The sequence below is a fragment of the Siphateles boraxobius genome, unplaced genomic scaffold, assembly GCF_051911475.1.
Source record: "Siphateles boraxobius isolate OS27281-9 unplaced genomic scaffold, OSU_SipBor_1 19, whole genome shotgun sequence".
Taxonomy (NCBI): Eukaryota; Metazoa; Chordata; class Actinopteri; order Cypriniformes; family Leuciscidae; genus Siphateles; species Siphateles boraxobius.
The window spans coordinates 17,257,968-17,275,779 of NW_027508799.1; the positions used below are offsets into that span (position 1 = coordinate 17,257,968).

Consider the following 17,812-nt stretch of genomic DNA (forward strand, 5'->3'; position numbering starts at 1 on the left):
CCTTTTTAAACAAGTTTTTGAAGCTGCTTTTTATTTTCACAGATGGCAGAGTTGTGCTGTTCGTGAACTAAAGACTGCTATTTTGTTTCCATAGCACATTAACAAAACGTTTAATGACACTAATAACACTAAAAACAATACAATTACTAAATATGAATAATATCACTAAAATGATATGGAGCTCGGGATCGTTTCGTCATTTTAGTGATATTAATTAATATTTAGTAATTGTATTGTTTTTAGTGTTATTAGTGTCATTCAACGTTTTGTTAATGTGCTATGGAAACAAAATAGCCTCACTTTATAATTGATTGTAGGCTAGCATCCATGGTAGTCACGTGACTGCAAAGTATGAAGACGAGAACACTTTATTTGCCAAAATAACATTTTCGGATATGAGCAAACCGGGTATGGTCAGATTCTTCTAGAATAGGTATAAAGTCTCAATGAAACAGAGGTTGCGATAGTTTTTAGTAAATATTAATTTTTAAAGATAAATACTGTTGTAAAATATATGCATCCTGTAAAACTGGAAACATTAAAAAAGTTTTACCATAAATGTAATGTTTTTTTTTATATAGTGTATTATGACGTATATCCGAATGGAACCGCTTCTTGAACAAAACAAAAAAAAGTAAGGCGGGACTTGACTTTGAGGATTGTTGGATCATTTGCTATTGCTGTGATGTCATGCGATTGACAGGTTATCCCGCCCTCATGCCAGTAAACACATCATCAGTTAAAAAAAAAGAAGAGATGTCGCTCGATGTCCACAGATAAATCATTTATAATAAATACTGCAATAGTCCGTTTAAAAAATAAGAATTGTCAATTCTGATTTCATGGTGACTAACAAATTAGCTAATTACTCTTTAAAAATTTGAACAATCCCTATTATCTGGAGTGTGCAGTGGTTCGTAAAGATATTGAGTCTGTCAAACATTGGTTAATCCACCAAATTATGATTTTAGATGTCTTGGAAGAGATCAGGCCACAGGTTTATATTCCTGAAAAGGATTAATGACATGATATAATAAAATACAGTACATCTAAGAGCACTGTGTATATTATTAACACCACACGTTCCAGGGTACACATCTAAATTCGGCTGTAGTATCTGCAGTAGGCAAACGGCAAAGTTCCTCTTTACCACAGTACCTCAATGAATGTCTATAGTCCTGAAATGGTCATGATTGGCCTATGGCCTTAGAACAGCTATACATGTGTTAAGGTTCCCCCACCTTTGACCAGTCAATGGAATTTTTTCCACTCGTTTGTGATTTTTGAAAATAATTTTCTAGAAAGAGCTGAGCTGGTCGTTCACACAGAATGCGTTTTTACATTCCACTGCGCTACTTTTCCTTCGTTTTTCAATGTAAACACTCTAGACAGACAAGTTTGACCACTGCGCTTGCGTCTCGCGCATGGCACTGCGTCCAAAAAATGTGGCGCTCAAGTTAAAAGAAGTGCTACTTTTAGAAAACGTGCCTCAAAGCAAAAACGCATTCTGTGTGAATAGCCCCTAACTAGAAAGAAAATATATGGAAATCTCCATGACTTTAAAAAAAAAAAAATCATTTATATAACTTCTACAAACATCACAATTTTAAAGTTCTAATCCAAATCTCTATACAATTATCAGTTTTTGTATTATTTACATATTTAACATTATACATAAATATTTTTCATTTCTTACATTATTACAACTACTTGTGGTAGAAAACCAAACATATTATTCTTTATAGCAACTGCATTTATAGCAATTGAACAATATTTTAAAAATTAAAACATTCAAATAATAACTTTTATTTTTGTAATTAATTTCTCCCCCATGTAGATATTTATTCCAATAAACCCATACCTGTCCTGTAAAAATAAGTTGCTGCCTTAAAGTTTAAGTACAATCAACTTGGATGTTTAAGTAATTTCAACTTAAATTACATTAAACGGACTTAAAAAAATTAGTTGAATCTTGCATAACATAAAAAAATTATGAAAATTGCAAACTTATTTTGAGCAGTTAAAGCAATGTAAAAACACATGTTGCCATAACTTATTGTTCATTGTTCAAGTAGCACAGGATATTAACTCCACAGACAGACATTTTCAAGAATTTCACTTCTAATTCTAATTCTATTTTATTCTACTCCAATGAATCTGCTGTTCAGGTTGGTGAACGTCTTCAACAAATGAGTAACTTGTCCATGTTTTCTTAACTAAACATTTACCTGACCAGTTTCCATTCGAAAAGAACATTTTACGTACCTTAACCTTTCTCTAACTAAATTTGTGACTCTATCCTGATGTGGACTTTTTATAGCAAGGGTGCCCAATCCTGTTCCTGGAGATCCTGCAAAGTTCAGCTCCAAACCTGATAAAACACAACTGAAGCAGCTAATTAAGATCTTCAGGAGCACTTGATAATTGCAGACAGGTGAGTTTGATCAGGGTTGGATCTGAACCTCTCAAGGAACAGGGTCTATAGCAAACAAACAATTTCACCCTGACCAACATGACAAAATAAACATTGTGTGAAGCATTCAACAATACTTCCGAGACTACAGTAATAACTTTACCAAAAGCAGCAAGTGACACGCATATAAACGCGCATATAATACCAGGCGCTGGATTAATATAAAGAACTGAGACTGAACACCAGTGCTGTGTTTGCACGAACATTGATATCAGGGTTAAAGTTCATGAAGAAATTATATGGTCCACTGGATAACATTGATAACCAGAATCCAGTTCCAAAGAATCAATCCAACCGTTGGGAGAAGATAATCCATTTAAACCTAAAGACTTTCCAGCTGTTACAGAAGCTACAGTTAATGAAATCTCATGGTGCTCACAATGGAGGACAATGCGTGTATTTTCATACAACGTTGCATTGTTTGTTTACTAGTATTCAAACCCTTTCTGCCGTTGATTATAAGAATAAACAAGGTGGGCTGCTATAGTCAGAAGAAATGCGTGTGTGAGTGTGTGTGTGTGTTTGAATGTCATTTGTTTAGACGGGAGGGACTGTTTTAAAATGAACTTAATCTGTGTTTAAATAGACATGTATCTCTGAATGTGTGTTGGACTTAGTTTGAGTGCATTTGCGCCTTACCTTCAGGTGGCTGAAGCGTTTTGTTGTTCTGAGCGCACCAGCCGACAGGATGAAGTTCAGCTGTCATGACATCACACCAGAAATCAGCCTTGCGGTCGTCTCCATAGCCACAGTAGCGTAACAATAGCAACTGACCACATGTGGTTATGATGGTGGCCACCCAATATGTATCCAGAGTGCCCTTATTAGCTACTTCAAGCTTCATTCCAGGTTGAAAACTGCTCTGAAGACTGAGCTCCACCTGTGAGGTTCAATCAGAATGTGTATGACAAATTAGTATTCCTCCATGAAAAAAAGTATGGGCTTATTGACGGCTTTAAAAAGTAAAAAACAAATCTGATAACCGTTTTAATGGGTGTGATTCTCAACTGGTTTTGCTTCAGGGCTCAAATTTGGCATCAAGTAGCAACCCAACACAACACAAAACCTAACCTGTATTTCATGTTGTCTGGGTTGTATTTGTAACCTTGCTTTCACTTAAAGTGAAAAAAATGTTACACGTCGGCTCATGTATAGTATATACAGTAGCTAGTCAACATTTGAAGTGGATCAAAACCTTACATTAAAGTTATACAAGAATTTTGAACAATACCCTTTCTTGTCTTAGGACAACTTTGATGCACTTGTTTGATCCGCTCAAATGTTGACTACTGTATATATATATACAGTGCCCAAACAAAAAAGTGGATGTTTGGATTTAAATAAGGAAATGCTTAAGAATCTATGATTGGATCATTATTGCAGTGATTATTATGTTTCTAGCATGTTATGTGTTTGGAAAGAGTTCTTCTAACCCTAATTGATGGAGTGTGTAGCTTTTCATTTAGGAAGACACATCATGGCCATATTCTAGGATGACAAAGCCAAGATGCATTAGGCTCAAATTGTGAAAGAATGGTTGGGAGGGAGCATGAAGAATCATTTTCACACATTAATTAGCACTTCTGAGTCCAGAACTTAAACTCATTGAAAGTCTTTGGGATGTGCTGGAAGAGACTTTACAGAGTGCTTGACTATTGCATTGCCAATACAAGATCTTGACCAAAAATCCTTTTCAAAAATAACCTCACAACCATTGGCGTGAACCAACTCTAGGGTAAGGCTAGATGTGATTCCTCCTTAAAAACACATTTAAACAGAATGTCATGAAATACCTACGCGCCGCCTTTCAACAACCGATACATCCAAGCATAAACGCTCTTGTTATTAAAGTGGTTATGTTCACAAACCACTATAATTTCAACAGGCAAGCATAATTTGGCATGCCAACCAGTTCGAACAATAAATAGCCATAACCATTGCCTTAACTAATGCAGCAAAATGTTTTCTTCAAATTCTGAATGGATTATCGCCTGAAAAGCGCGCATAAAAGCGCTCCCTTTAATCACTAAGCTGTCACTCATCTCAATTCATTGCAATCTCACAAAGTTCTGCTAATCAATTAAGCTGACTGTACAATGAACATCTTCTTTAGCCTACACAATGTCATAATGTCTTGGCCATTGCATTCCTAACTAGACTTTATTTTAAAATCTAACACGCTAGATTTTATTACTAGATTTGGTTTAAATGTGCAGGTGCATATTTGGCCCAAGCCCCTGTTCATTTCTTACCCATGGCATGCTCCGCCTATGATCACAACATTTATTTCCATCAAGAGGTGCATACATTTTTGGTATAATTTATGCATCAAATTTATGATCCAATCATTGACTCTAAAGCATTTAATGCCATATTTAATGCGTCTTTGCTGAATTAAAAATCGTGTTCAATAAATAAGTATATTGAGACATTCTGTCTGTGTGTTCTCACATGTCTGAATGAAGTGTGAGGTGCGGCAGTGGCTCCAGTCTCTTCGAGGTACTCCTCCCAGTTAAAATCCACCTCCTCCTCTGCACAATCCATGCCTGTTGGGAGACAAAGAAAGAGAGTTTGTATATGCATGCATGTTAGAGTTTGTTGTTGGTACTGTTGGTATTGGTGTGGTATGGCAGGAAATAGGAGGAAACATATTATATAAAATGCAAGTGCACGAATTACATGAATGCAAACGTTTCTAACTAGCTCAATTTCGTGTGTTCCAAAACGTCCCAATGCAATTCTAAAAACCCCCCTGCAGTCATTAATTGTATCCCTTAAAACTCATCTTTAATCATCAAAATTACATATTTAAAAGTTTTTTCCTTGACAAAAAAACCTGTCATGCCTTAAAATAGCTTGAATTGAACTATACAACCTTGCTTAATTTAGTATACGCGATTCTATGGATATGCAAATTAGCCCCGTCTCCACTCACTTAGACCAACTCAGAGATCCACTCGATCACACATTGTCATGATTGGTTACAAGGTAGTTTGTGACGTCAGAAACACCAGTGATTTCCAACCGTTTTTGAGAGTGTCTTTGGTTCAGTGCAGAAAATACTGAGCAATGGTGTTGACTTATGAATTTACACAAGGTTAAAAAAACTACACAGACATATAAACAACATTCAAATCTTGATTTTCACCACAGGGGGACTTTAACTCATAGCGAGTAAACTGTAAACCATTTTCTATGGTCAGTTATCTGATCTAAATCTCTCACGGCACATTTCATTTCTCATTAAATCAAACTCTGCCCAACATTTTTTTGCATTGAATATGTTTCACTCAGAAACGTAACATGATGATGAGGTTTGTTGTTTGTTAATTCACATTTGTGTACTTGCATATAATTTGTTTCTGGTCTTAAAGAAAATGGTCTGTGATCCACTATCACTATCATACAAGATTGTAGAATGATGTAAATGCAATGATGTGTTTTGATGAGAAAATGCGAGAAGAATTCCAAGCTTGACCAAAGAGCTAATCTCATAACATAATTATAATAAATACACCAATGACTTAAGGTTTTAAAATCAAGCCATTTATGAGTCATCACGTTTCACTTAGAAAAAAAATAAAACGTGGGAAAATCTAGTGTGTTTTCCCAGCAGTCAATGCTGAGCATGCACTGCTGAGTGATTGTTCATTACAAATCCTCTAAAAGATTCAAAATAAACCCTCATTCATCTAATACAATGGATACAATATGGTAAACTTCCATATTGCCATACTTTTCTAGCATTCTGACTAACAATTTTCACCTGCAGACAATAAAAGTGAAAAAAAAATCCCATAGATTTTCAGTGATGAAGGTTTTTTCTACAGATGGCAAACTGTTAAAGATCACATCTATTTTTATACCGATTACTCTCAAAACAAATGGACTTTTCATTGCTCAACAGGTGTTAAGACATCCATTCATAATATTTTATCATACTAACTAAGCCTAGCCACAAAGTTTAGAAAGCAGTGAAGCATATCTAGCAAGATAAATTATTGAACAGCACAGTTAAACATAAATAAATGTAAAGGATGTTACATTAAACCTAAAATAAGATCACAATTCGACATCAATACTAGATCTTTTCAAAAACTCACAAAGATACAAACTTATCTCAACACAAGCTACACCTTATTACCTTCATATATCAAATCTAACATATTATTCACTCCATTGTTAATTCGCATCAAATTAAATACAGTTTCTATCCTAACTATAACCTATAGAAATGCTGGATTATTAACTCGGTTAACAAAGATCATTTCAATCTTATGCTAGTATAGGCCTACATTTAATCTAATTAATTCAATTCCCAATACACCATTCTTTAAAATAAAGCTTCCAATTGTGGCTAAAAAAGGGTTTTATGATGTCAAAGAACTTTTTATTCTCTAGTTCTTTAGAAAACCATCTGTACTGGTGCTTAACTCTTTCCCCGCCATTAACGGAATTTTCCAGCTTCTTCTCCCTAAACTTTCAAGTATTTGTAAAAAACAAAGCTAGGGTATAATGTTTAGTTTGTTTGTTTTGTTTAAAATAAGAGGTTGTTTCTTTCTTTTGATATACTGCAAGTTCAGATATCCATACAAAAAAATATTCAGGGGGACATGAACTTTTTTTGAAAAATTATCAAAATGCTGATAAAATAAAATAAAAACTTATTATAAAAAAAACGCAGATAGGAAAGAGTTAAAGAACCCAGAAACGTATATGCTGATCTGAAGAACCTATAGTGTAACATCAAGAACTTTCCCCCCCTTAAGAACAACTTTGATTCATTATAAGAAAAAAGGGAACCAAAGGTGCTCCAAATAACCATTAAGAAACCTTTAGTTTTAGAAGTGCAATGAATAATGCATACATTGTGACACTGATGTATTTTTCTTCTATTGAAGTCCTGGTTTCAGATGGAACTATGAACAAGAAGTGCACTTTAACACCGAAACCACTTCCTTGCAAATGACTCACTCACAATATTTGCCATGATGACAGTGTATCGTTATGTGTGTGTGTGTGTGTGTACGTGTGTGTACGTGTGTGTGTGTGTGTTTGTGTGTGTATGTGTGTGTGTGTGTGTGTTATAAACACAGCAGTTGAAAAAATATTATGGTTCTGTCACTCATTTCTGAGATATTTCTGGTGGTGTTCCGCACAACCCCGGTCGAGAAAAATGAGAATCAAAGAGGAAATTGACATGGATTCAATGAGACTTGAGTGGGCTTTAAATGAGGAAAAAATGTTTTGTTCCAACTGACCAGAATCTGCATCCAAAATTCTATCAGAAAGAAATACGATCCATTTCTCATAATCTGGGCAAACAAAAAATCTACAGGGGTAAATATAATACTACTGTCCATTATAAATATAAGCAAAAATGTACATTTATTAGTATCAAAAAGTAGGTTTGCTTTTTGACGATGAGTAATTTTCAAATGACGAAGAAATATATTCATTGCTGCTGTCATTTGGATGTCTTGATTTGTGTGGGTTCTTTGTGGTTCAGCCAGAACAGTTGGGCATGTGGGTGGAAAGACATCTCCGGATTGAGGATGCAGGATTAAAGTGAATTATCAACCCTAATCTATGATGTGGGCTGTTTCAGAATAAATCCAGATTTTAGGCAGGCAGTACTATCGATTAGCTCATATTGAGCCAGATGCCCCTTCTTACTCTAATCCAGGACTTGTTCAATTGTGGTAGGGGGAATTAAAGGATTATTGGAACACAATGAAGTGCTACGTTTCTTATGAAAATAAACTGCTCTGGCCTTTTTCAGTCTCAGACGCATTTAATAATCCATTTTAATCATGCAACTTGGAGAGAGGAATTGTTAATTTTTTAGCTGAGTGTTCATCTGTCTATTGTTTAGTTTAGCAGGTTGCAATACTTTTTCCCCTGATAATATTACACATCAACATGAAAAGTTGAGTTTTCAGCACACAAATTGCTTTTATTCATGATTTGACTATACGTGCCTTATTTGCCTAGTGTTTTCCAGGAAGTTCCATGCTATTAGGAATGTAGGAAAATGCGTATGGCAAGAGCCCCGAAATAGCCCTTTTAAAATGATTTGAATGGACCGAGAAATCATTAAATTACAGTATTCAATTACACATGTATATCAGAACTTAAAGCACAAACTTCAAAAATGGTGCAGAGTGAAAAAAAGAGCTCTGCACTCTCAGAGAAAATGGCACAACAGCTGTCACTGGGACCAAACCCTTTAAAAAGTTTTAATATGTACCTTTTTCAGGTACTAATATGCTTTTGGTACCAATGTGTTCCTTTAAGGTAGTAAAATGCCCTATTTAGGTACAAAGGTGTACATTTTGAAAGGGTACCAGATGGTGTACCTTTTTTTCTGAGAGTGTGCACATAACTGAGAGTGAAAACAACAGCGCAAATAAAAGCAGCAAACAATAAAACTAACAGTAATCTGTATAATGATTAAAGATGCAGTGCATCTTGGGAACTCAAGCAGGCATCTATCACAGCTATTTGGTCAGTCCCCTGTTGGTGCTTTCTTGTATATATGAAATGCAAGTCTTCAAGCATTGCTATCTTTAAAATGTGGAAAATGAGTGTAAAATAGCTAGTTTTATTTCTCTCGTTTTACACAATGCGCCACACTTAGTGTTAAGATCATTATATCTAATCCAATCACTATGAATTACCTTAGTCAAGTTGAAAAAATCAAGTTGAAACTCATAGCATCAAGTGTGAATGTCAAAAATGATCATGATAAGTCAAATAGATAACATGTTGGTATAATAACATGAAAGCATTGGAGCATCTTATTGGCCACTGAAATATGATGGCATCACTTCTCAAAAACACAACATGTTGGCATCACCAAGTTATTCAGTTATTTACGTTTTACCGGATAAAGAAAAATACCCATGAAATCATTCTCTGTAAAAACACCTTTTTGACCTTATAAAGGGAAATTCATGCTGTTGGCCTATACTCAGAGAAGTGATGCTAATGCTATCAAATGTCATGTAGGATAGTACACATAACTATATTTCCCAAATAAACATTCATTCCTGCACTGCAAGCCAATGTGTTTACCTCGCAACATAAAGTTCACTTTAAAGTTTAAAGTTTCCCCAAACCCACTTAAATGTGTAATTATGTCTAATTCGTATTGGAGGCCACCTATAGCCTATTTGTTTTCATGCTCGCGTCGTGACGTCCAATGACATTACGTCACAACGGCCTGAATGTAAATGACATTATTCAATCCACAACGGACGGTCACCCGATCTCTGCGAACCGAGGCTAAACTATCTGATTACTTATGACATATCGCATATCTCATCTTACCCCCACTGCACATCTAGAAGTGTTTGTGCGCTAACGATGCTTTAAATATGGATTACCAGTCCTTTACATGTTACATAATCACGACGTGTGCGAATTATATAGACTGCAATGAATTCCAGAGACCTTCCAAAGCAATTTCAGCCTATTCGCTGCAACCCAAAAATCCTCCACTTCTACATTTGTGTGGTATGTAAATCTATATGATCACATATTTTGTAATACATAGCCTATATGTAGGCAGGGTACTTACTGTCCGATACTGAACGTACTCAAGCTGCGTACTGTTGCTATGGTTACCTCCACAGAGGAGAGCAACTTCTGTTTACTACCTTCTATTTGGCCCCAACATGTAACTCGTATAGGCTAAACTTTTGTAGCCCCTGACAAAGTTGTAGCCTATAACGCTAATATAGGCTACTGGTCTAAATATATAATATTTGGACCACCCATCCATCTGTTTTTGACTTACTTTTGGGATTACGTGCTCTTATTAGCGGCTCACCCTCTTCTCCTCAGGTGTCGTAGTCTATATGAACGCGTATTGTTCTATACTTATTTTTTACCTTAATGAAAAAATGTGTTCTGTCTCAATCGATTCAAATGTCAAGCTTTATTGAAGCGTAGCATAGGCCTACGTCAGGCTGCTTCAACACATCGAAGATTTGATGGATTTCATGAAGAAATGAAATTAACGCATGATAATTGTGTTATCTGGGCTACTACTTCTCATACGGTTTTATTAAACAAATGCTTATTTAATGGGCCTTCTCTATATATATGATAGTCCAAAAAAAGGCTATAAAGAGACTTATTCGAGCTAATCTTTTCCATGTCAGACAGAGAATAAACGGGAAATATAATTTCATATCAATTCATCTCGTCGTCATCAAATGGGTGACTCCATTTCCCCTTCATTAATGCTGCGAGTTTAATCCGCCCATGAATTAACGGATACAACCCTCAAAGATTTACGGCGACATCCACTAACGTAAAGGCTAATCAAATAAATAACTCGTAGGCCTATTTTGATGAAAACTAATCGCCTTTAATTCAAATTCGCCATAATCGATTTTATATAAAAATTGCGGTTTAGGCTATTCATTCGCCACGTAAATATATTTTCGAAACTGTGTGGCTCATGAACTGTTTGATTAAGGAATAATATGTGAATAAAATGTTGTCTCTCGCATTCAGCTCAGCACAAAGCGAAACAGGAAATATTGTATGAGCATGTGAGATACTACTGTACTTTACACACTCTAAAAGTATTGCAGCGGAAAAAAACGACACAGACGTCGGCAAACGACAACTTTAAATTTAATTCATTAAACCACCTCCAGGTGCAGCGAAAGAAACGAAAACGGGATGCGTAAACAACGCGGTTTTATTTTTTCCTTCTTCAAAGATTTTGCATGGCAGTTTTAACACACCTTAACCCGCCATGTTGAAAGTGGATTTGACACATGAGGAACGAGGATTTCGGACCATATTCCGCGCACCTGAATCGCACGTAGGCTACACCGACCGGTTCGTGACGTTCAAAAACATTTCTATGAACACCACCCGAATGTGTAAACTTAAGTGCTGATATTCATGCGTGAACATTGTGTCCTTTGAAATCGAAAGGAGGTCAAATGGCAGTTTGAAAATAAAGTCAATAGTAACAGGGCGAGAGTATCTTTGAGGAAGAACGCGACACGAATATATCGCTTGTTACATAAACGTTATTTTTCAACATTTCAGCGCGCGTCTCTTCAGATCGTAAATATTTTTTATCGACATAATCGAAAGTGCTGTCGCTCGACATTCGTGTTATAAAATAAGGTTACTTTGTTCGGACCGTTTTATCAACTCTTGCGCAGACGCTTGTGTAGCCTATATTTCTGACTGTTACAAACAACCTCCAAATGTTTTTAACGAGGAAAAAGCGCCTGTACGCGGAAATTCGCGCATAGAAGCACGAGTCCGTGTTATACACGATCACTATTACAGAATGAAGTTCATGCGGATAATGTAGTTTTTACCTTATGCGAGTTTTTTCCGTCTATCCGAATTGAGTGATCCGGTGTTCTGGTTGAAGCAGGAGCGGTGTGTGAGTGTGTGTATGTGTGTGTCCAATATGGCATCATCCCGCATCTGCGCATGTCTCAACATCTACAGATTATTTTCAAGCCGACTCCTTCATTGACCTTTACAGTTGCAAAATTTGTTCTGCCCATTATAAATAGAAATAGGCCCAAGCCCCCGCCTCTCTCGTGTGGGGAAACTCATGGCTGTGTCTAAAATCCTTGCGAGCCGTCGGAGTCGACAGCATTTGGGCATTCAGGCGCCTGCAGCACTTTTGGGCATCAGTGACGCATGCATCGTTTGTTGGAGCTATTGAAAATTTGATGGCCAAAAAATGCTGTCCAAGAGCGTGCAAAAAAAGGATAATAAAATGCTTTCTATGTAGGTAACACTCTAGGTTTTGAGACACAGACAGTGTCAACAAGAGGGGGCTGCTGTTGCAATCTCACTTGTTTTCACTTACGCAAAAGTAATTGGACCGCTTTACATTTTCAAGCGTCTTTCTGACGTATTTTAATGTATGGTTCAAAGTGATATTTTATGCCGAAACCACTCAAAAAAAAAAAGAGGAAGAAATAACAATACACCCTTCTGTTTCTATAATTTCCATCATATAACCTAAACAAGGGCACAATCTCTCTATATAAAAAAACCTTAACAAATAAAAGTAGAAAAATGATTTAGTCATGTTTTCAGTTCATTAGAGTCATGTTAAGTAATTAAAACAAAATAACTGTGTAAGTTTAGTCATTAGAAAAGTTTCACAGAAAATGAAGTGGCTATCATCATTCACTTGACTATATGACTATACTATACAAATATGACTATACTTCACTTTTAAAATTAAAGGAGACAATTTTTCTATTTCAATTCCATTTTCCAAGAACCATTTTTGGTTCCCCAAAGTACCTTTCAGTAAAAAGTTCTTAAACAAACTTTTTTAAGTGTAATAACTAAATCTTTCCCACTAAAGAACCCTTTGTGCAAAGGAAAGGTTCCATGGATGTTAAAGGGTTCTTCATGGAACCATCAATGCCTAAAGAACCTTTGTTTTTAAGATAGGACTATGACAATAATTTTATGTAGACTACACTGTAAAAAGTTATAACATGCAATCCTAATGGTTTATACGTTTGTTTTGTAACCAATTAGATTTAATATAATAACATGATTTATGTTTTTACTTTAATGAAAGCTTTTAATTTAGATTTTAAGACATGAAGTTTTTTTAAGGGTTACCTAACACGGCTTATTCTAATAAACATTACAGTATATCTTTAAAAATGTAAATTACCCGATACATAATAATGTATTTTTATTAATACATAAAGCATTAATTTATTATTATTAATTAATGCTGTTTAGAAATGACCTATCTCAGACATATAAATTCAGTTCTCATATTGTCCTCCGTTGCCCTCCTGTGGTAACCATCTTTATTGCTGTATTGAATTTAAAGTCACATCAATATAGTTGACACTATAAATAAGTGCACTTTAATCTTTCAATAGGACTGGTGCAGAAGTAGGGGATTAGTTTATCAGGCAAAACCCATCAACACTCACTCACATATAAACACCCTCCTGTACAAGATGCAATTCCTTGTCCTGTAAAAAAAAAACAAAAAAAAACTGATCTGATCTAATAAGCACCTCTTAGTGATGTTACAGTAACAGATGGTTCATGCCTTGAGCTTAATCTACCGAGACTTTGACAAGCTCTTCCAGGGACAGATTACCATGAGACCTTGTGAGAGGAGATAGACAATGTGGGTCAATGCTTTATCCTCTCCATGCTGTGGTATAGTACTAAAAAGTTTTGACTGGGAAATTAGCTCTGGATATTATCTGGTTAGCCCAGTTGTTACTTTAAAGAGCTAATTCTACACTCTTAAAGAAAAGGGGTTCATTGGGGTTCTATGACCTCTTGACCTAATTTTAAAGAATCCTTTATGCCAAAAAAAGTCTTAATGATTGTATAATACTTTCATGTTTAATGAGTTATTTCATTTTTTTCTAGTGATAAAGTATGTTTACGAGCTGTTTAATTAATAAAATTCAATGAAAATAAATTCAACGAATTGAAACAAATTCATTCATTCATTCATTCATTCATTCATTCAAAATGATCTAATGGGAATATACAGTATATGAAGTGACCATTTAGAGTTCTATATAGAAACTTTTCTTCTGATTGATACCTGATAAAACCCTTCAAATGACTTTCATCTGTGTAACCTAATCAGTTTGATTGTAATATTACAGTAAATAATTTTTGGCTTGAATAAAACAGTTAATTTAGATGTTAACAAATTAGGTTATCTGAACAAATATTTTTACTGTGTATATTTGCAGACACTTTTCTTTTATGATCACCTCCATCAAAATCTCTAGTTTTAGTTTGCATTTTTCATGTCCAGTCTATAAAATGTTCAAAAATTGGTTCATTGAGATTTAAAAAAAATAAATAATTACTTTTATTCCGCAAGGATGTGTTAAATTGATCAAAGGTTACAGTAAATACCTGTACTCTTATAATCTTACAAATGATTTCCGTTTCAAATAAGCAGCACGACTGTTTTCAAGATTGATAACAATAAGAAATGTTTCTTGACCACCAAATCAGCAGTTTAAAAGGATTTCTGAAGGATCATGTGCTGTTTTGGGGTAATGGGAATTACGTAATCAGATTACTTTTTCAAGTAACTGGTAAAGTAATGCATTACTGTTAAATTTACAACAAAATATCTGAGTTACTTTTTCAAATAAGTAATGCAAGTTACTTTGTTTTCCCATTTATTGACTGACGATCTTCTGACCCCTTGTTGAAAGAAAGTTAAGTGCCCTGTGTGCGCTGTGTTAACATAATGGTTATTGTAGTTTTAGACTAAATGTGAGCATACATTTACTCATCTCACTTGCACAAAAACAGATTCAGTATAAAATGAATAAATTAACCTCAAAATGAATAAAAACAGTAAAACGCAAACTCTAAATATTACGTTAATATTCATGTTAAATATTCATGTTAAAGGGATGTTAAAGCACCCCTATTATGCTATTTTAAAGGTTCCTACTTTTTTTGGATGTCTCAAGACTTATATGCATCAAAGGTAAAAAAATAAACTTTAGTTTTCTAATGATATACATTGCACGTCACCTAATTTCTTAAGGTCTGAAAACGGTTAGTTTGAAGATTCAGTCTTTCTTAACCCCTCCTTTCCGCGATCCTACTCTGCTCGGATTGGTCAAATGACCCGATCTGTTTACTGTAAAATAAAAAATAAAATAAGATCAATAAGTTATGACAACATATGTTTTTACATTTCTTCAGTTTAATGTAATTTAAGTTGAAATGACTTAAACAGCTTATTTGGTTGCATTTAAAAATTGAAGGCAGATATTTTCTTTCTTCCCTGGATTTCTGTTTCTTGTCATAATCTTCAGTTAATCATAATCTTCAGTTGGATTCTGCTCTCCCTCGTCTCTGAGTCACCAAACGTTACAGGATACCTGACCAATACCAATGGATCCAGCAGATTAGCTTGTGTGCCTTCGGTGGAGGAGGGACACCACTGAAGGCTATACAGAGCTCTTTTGTGCTTTTGCCAGCTGTGTGGACTGGGAAGATAAAGTCCTTCAGGGCTTGTATCCCTTTGGACACAACAAGCCTGTTAAATCATGTCTGCCAAAAGGCAGATGTGACTTAACATTGGAAAAGTTAATTAATTATGCTCTAAGACTCTGCCTCTCTTCCTACAGTGTGGGATACATTGCTTCTCCCACATTGGGCCTCAGCACTTCCCAGCCAGTGGTGGCACCCTGTGCTACCTCATGCTCACTCCTTATTATGGCTCAAAGAGGAGAGGGATAAAGCTCCCTAGCCTGGTGGTCTCAGTGTTCCCAAGTCCAGTGGTCTAAGCACTCCCTAACCTGTTGGTCCTAATTAAGGTGGTCCCAGCATTCCCTAGCCTGTTGTTCCCAATGCTCCCTATAGTCCGGTGGTACCAGCACTCCCTTGGCCAGTGGTCCCAATTCAGATGGTCCCAGCAATTTCTAGCCCAGTGGTCCCAAGTCCATTGGTCAGTGTGCTCCCTAGCCTGATGGTCCTAAGCCTGATGGTCCCAGACCCCTAACTCCTGTGGAGCCAGTGCTACCTAGCCTGGTGGTCCTATCACTCCCAAGCCCAGTGTTCCTAAGCATATTAGTCCCAGCACACCCAAGTCCAGTGGCCCCAGCACTCCCTAGCACAATGGTCCCAAGTCTGGTTGTCCCAGTGCTCCCTAGCCTGGTGGTCCCAAGCCTGATGGTCCCAGACCCCTAACTCCTGTGGAGCCAGTGCTACCTAGCCTGGTGGTCCTATCACTCCCAAGCCCAGTGTTTCTAAGCATATTAGTCCCAGCACACCCAAGTCCAGTGGTCCCAGCACTCCCTAGCCCAATGGTCCCAAGTCTGGTTGTCCCAGTGCTCCCTAGCCTGGTGGTCCCAAGCCTGATGCTCCCAGCCCCCTAACTCCTGTGGAACCAGTGCTACCTTGCCTGGTGGTCCCAAGCCTGATGATCCCAGCCCCCTAACTCCAGTGAAACCAGTGCTACCAAGCCTGGTGGTCCCAGCACTCCCTAAGCCAGTGGCCACATATGTCTCAAGCCCTGCAGACTTTGCTTCAGGGGTCCCAGAGTTCCCAAGTCTGGCAGTCCCTGCTTCGGTGGTCCCAAAGAGCCCAAACCCGGTGGTCCCTACTCCAATGGTCCTAAAAGTGCTACCCCTGTCATTACTGCTTCCTGTGATGGTTTGTCTATTATTTTGTTTGTCACACACCTCCTCATCTGAAGTGGCTGACTCTGCTGCAGGTCCCCCAGAGCTCACTTCAGCCCTGGAGCCACACAAGCACACTATCTGTTCTGCCATGGCCATGAGTATAATCTCTGAGTTCCCTGTGTTGCCTGGTTGTACTGTCATGGTCAGGAATGCAGTCTCCAAGTTCCCCGTGTTCCCTGCCTGTATTGCATGGCCAGGAGTACCGTCCCTGAGTTTCGTGAGTTCCCTATTATGGCCATGAATGCTGTCTCCGAGTTCACCCTTGAGTGGTCTACAGCTACACCATGGCCTGTTCCAGCTCGGTTTTCTGCTCTGTCGGCTCTGCCTCGGCCTCCTGATTCCCTGTTGTCTTCTGATCCGCCATGGTACCCGTTTCTGCCGATTCCATCTTGGTCTACATCTCCGCAGGCTTCACCATGGAAGGTGAAAAACATTGTGCAAAAGAGTATGCCCAGTATTCATGAAACAGTTGGCAAAAAGTAACCGGATGACTTACTACTTCTTTCGAGATTCTGAGTTGCAGCTGATCAACACTTTACTATCCCATGAGGCCATGAAGAAACGCAACTGGCACTGGTACAACACATGACAATGACAACATGTCTGTCCAGATTTCATTCATAATATAGAACATTATTTTTTAACAGTCACAAAGTAATTATTCTAAACAAGAGAGTATGCGATTTCAGACACGGCAAAAGACTATGAACTTGATGATTAAATAAACAAAATAAAATGTTTATGATTAAACTTCAAAATAAAAGATATGAACTCAGAACATCAAACATAATTTAACAAAATCTACACAAACGTGACAACAGCTCCTAAAATGCACATGGTCTTCTACGCCACATTGTAAATAAAGTCAACCTTAGTGAAAAATATGCCATACCATATCAACAACTGAACAAATAGTTTACATAGTCAATGTTATTTATTGTAAACTTGTGTGATTTCCTATATTGATTTCCTATGGGACAATTTTTTCATAAGCTATAAAACAATTGTGATTTGTAGTTGCTGATTACACATCATTGTCCTAAAATGTTTATATGTCCTATATGAAAGGGTTTAATGTATTTTAAGTGAAATCTATTTATCTGATTTTAAACCACATGTAGGC

General features: G+C 36.7%; 1 protein-coding gene across 4 annotated transcripts in view; it reads right to left on the minus strand.

Annotated features, from left to right (window-relative positions):
* sfmbt2 (Scm like with four mbt domains 2) overlaps positions 1-17,812 on the minus strand; it is a 50,327-nt gene that overhangs the window by 31,411 nt on the left and 1,104 nt on the right. For 2 of the 4 annotated variants that reach the window (XM_077233974.1, XM_077233972.1), the window contains exons 2-3: positions 4,925-5,019; positions 3,113-3,353 (exon numbers count right to left, since the gene is read on the minus strand). In XM_077233974.1, the coding sequence (XP_077090089.1) occupies positions 3,113-3,353; positions 4,925-5,017 (334 nt within the window). In that variant the 5' untranslated portion in view covers positions 5,018-5,019. Of the gene's footprint in view, positions 1-3,112; positions 3,354-4,924; positions 5,020-11,829; positions 12,096-17,812 lie in introns of those variants that run through there. The other 2 variants (XM_077233973.1, XM_077233971.1) reach the window with 2 other exon arrangements.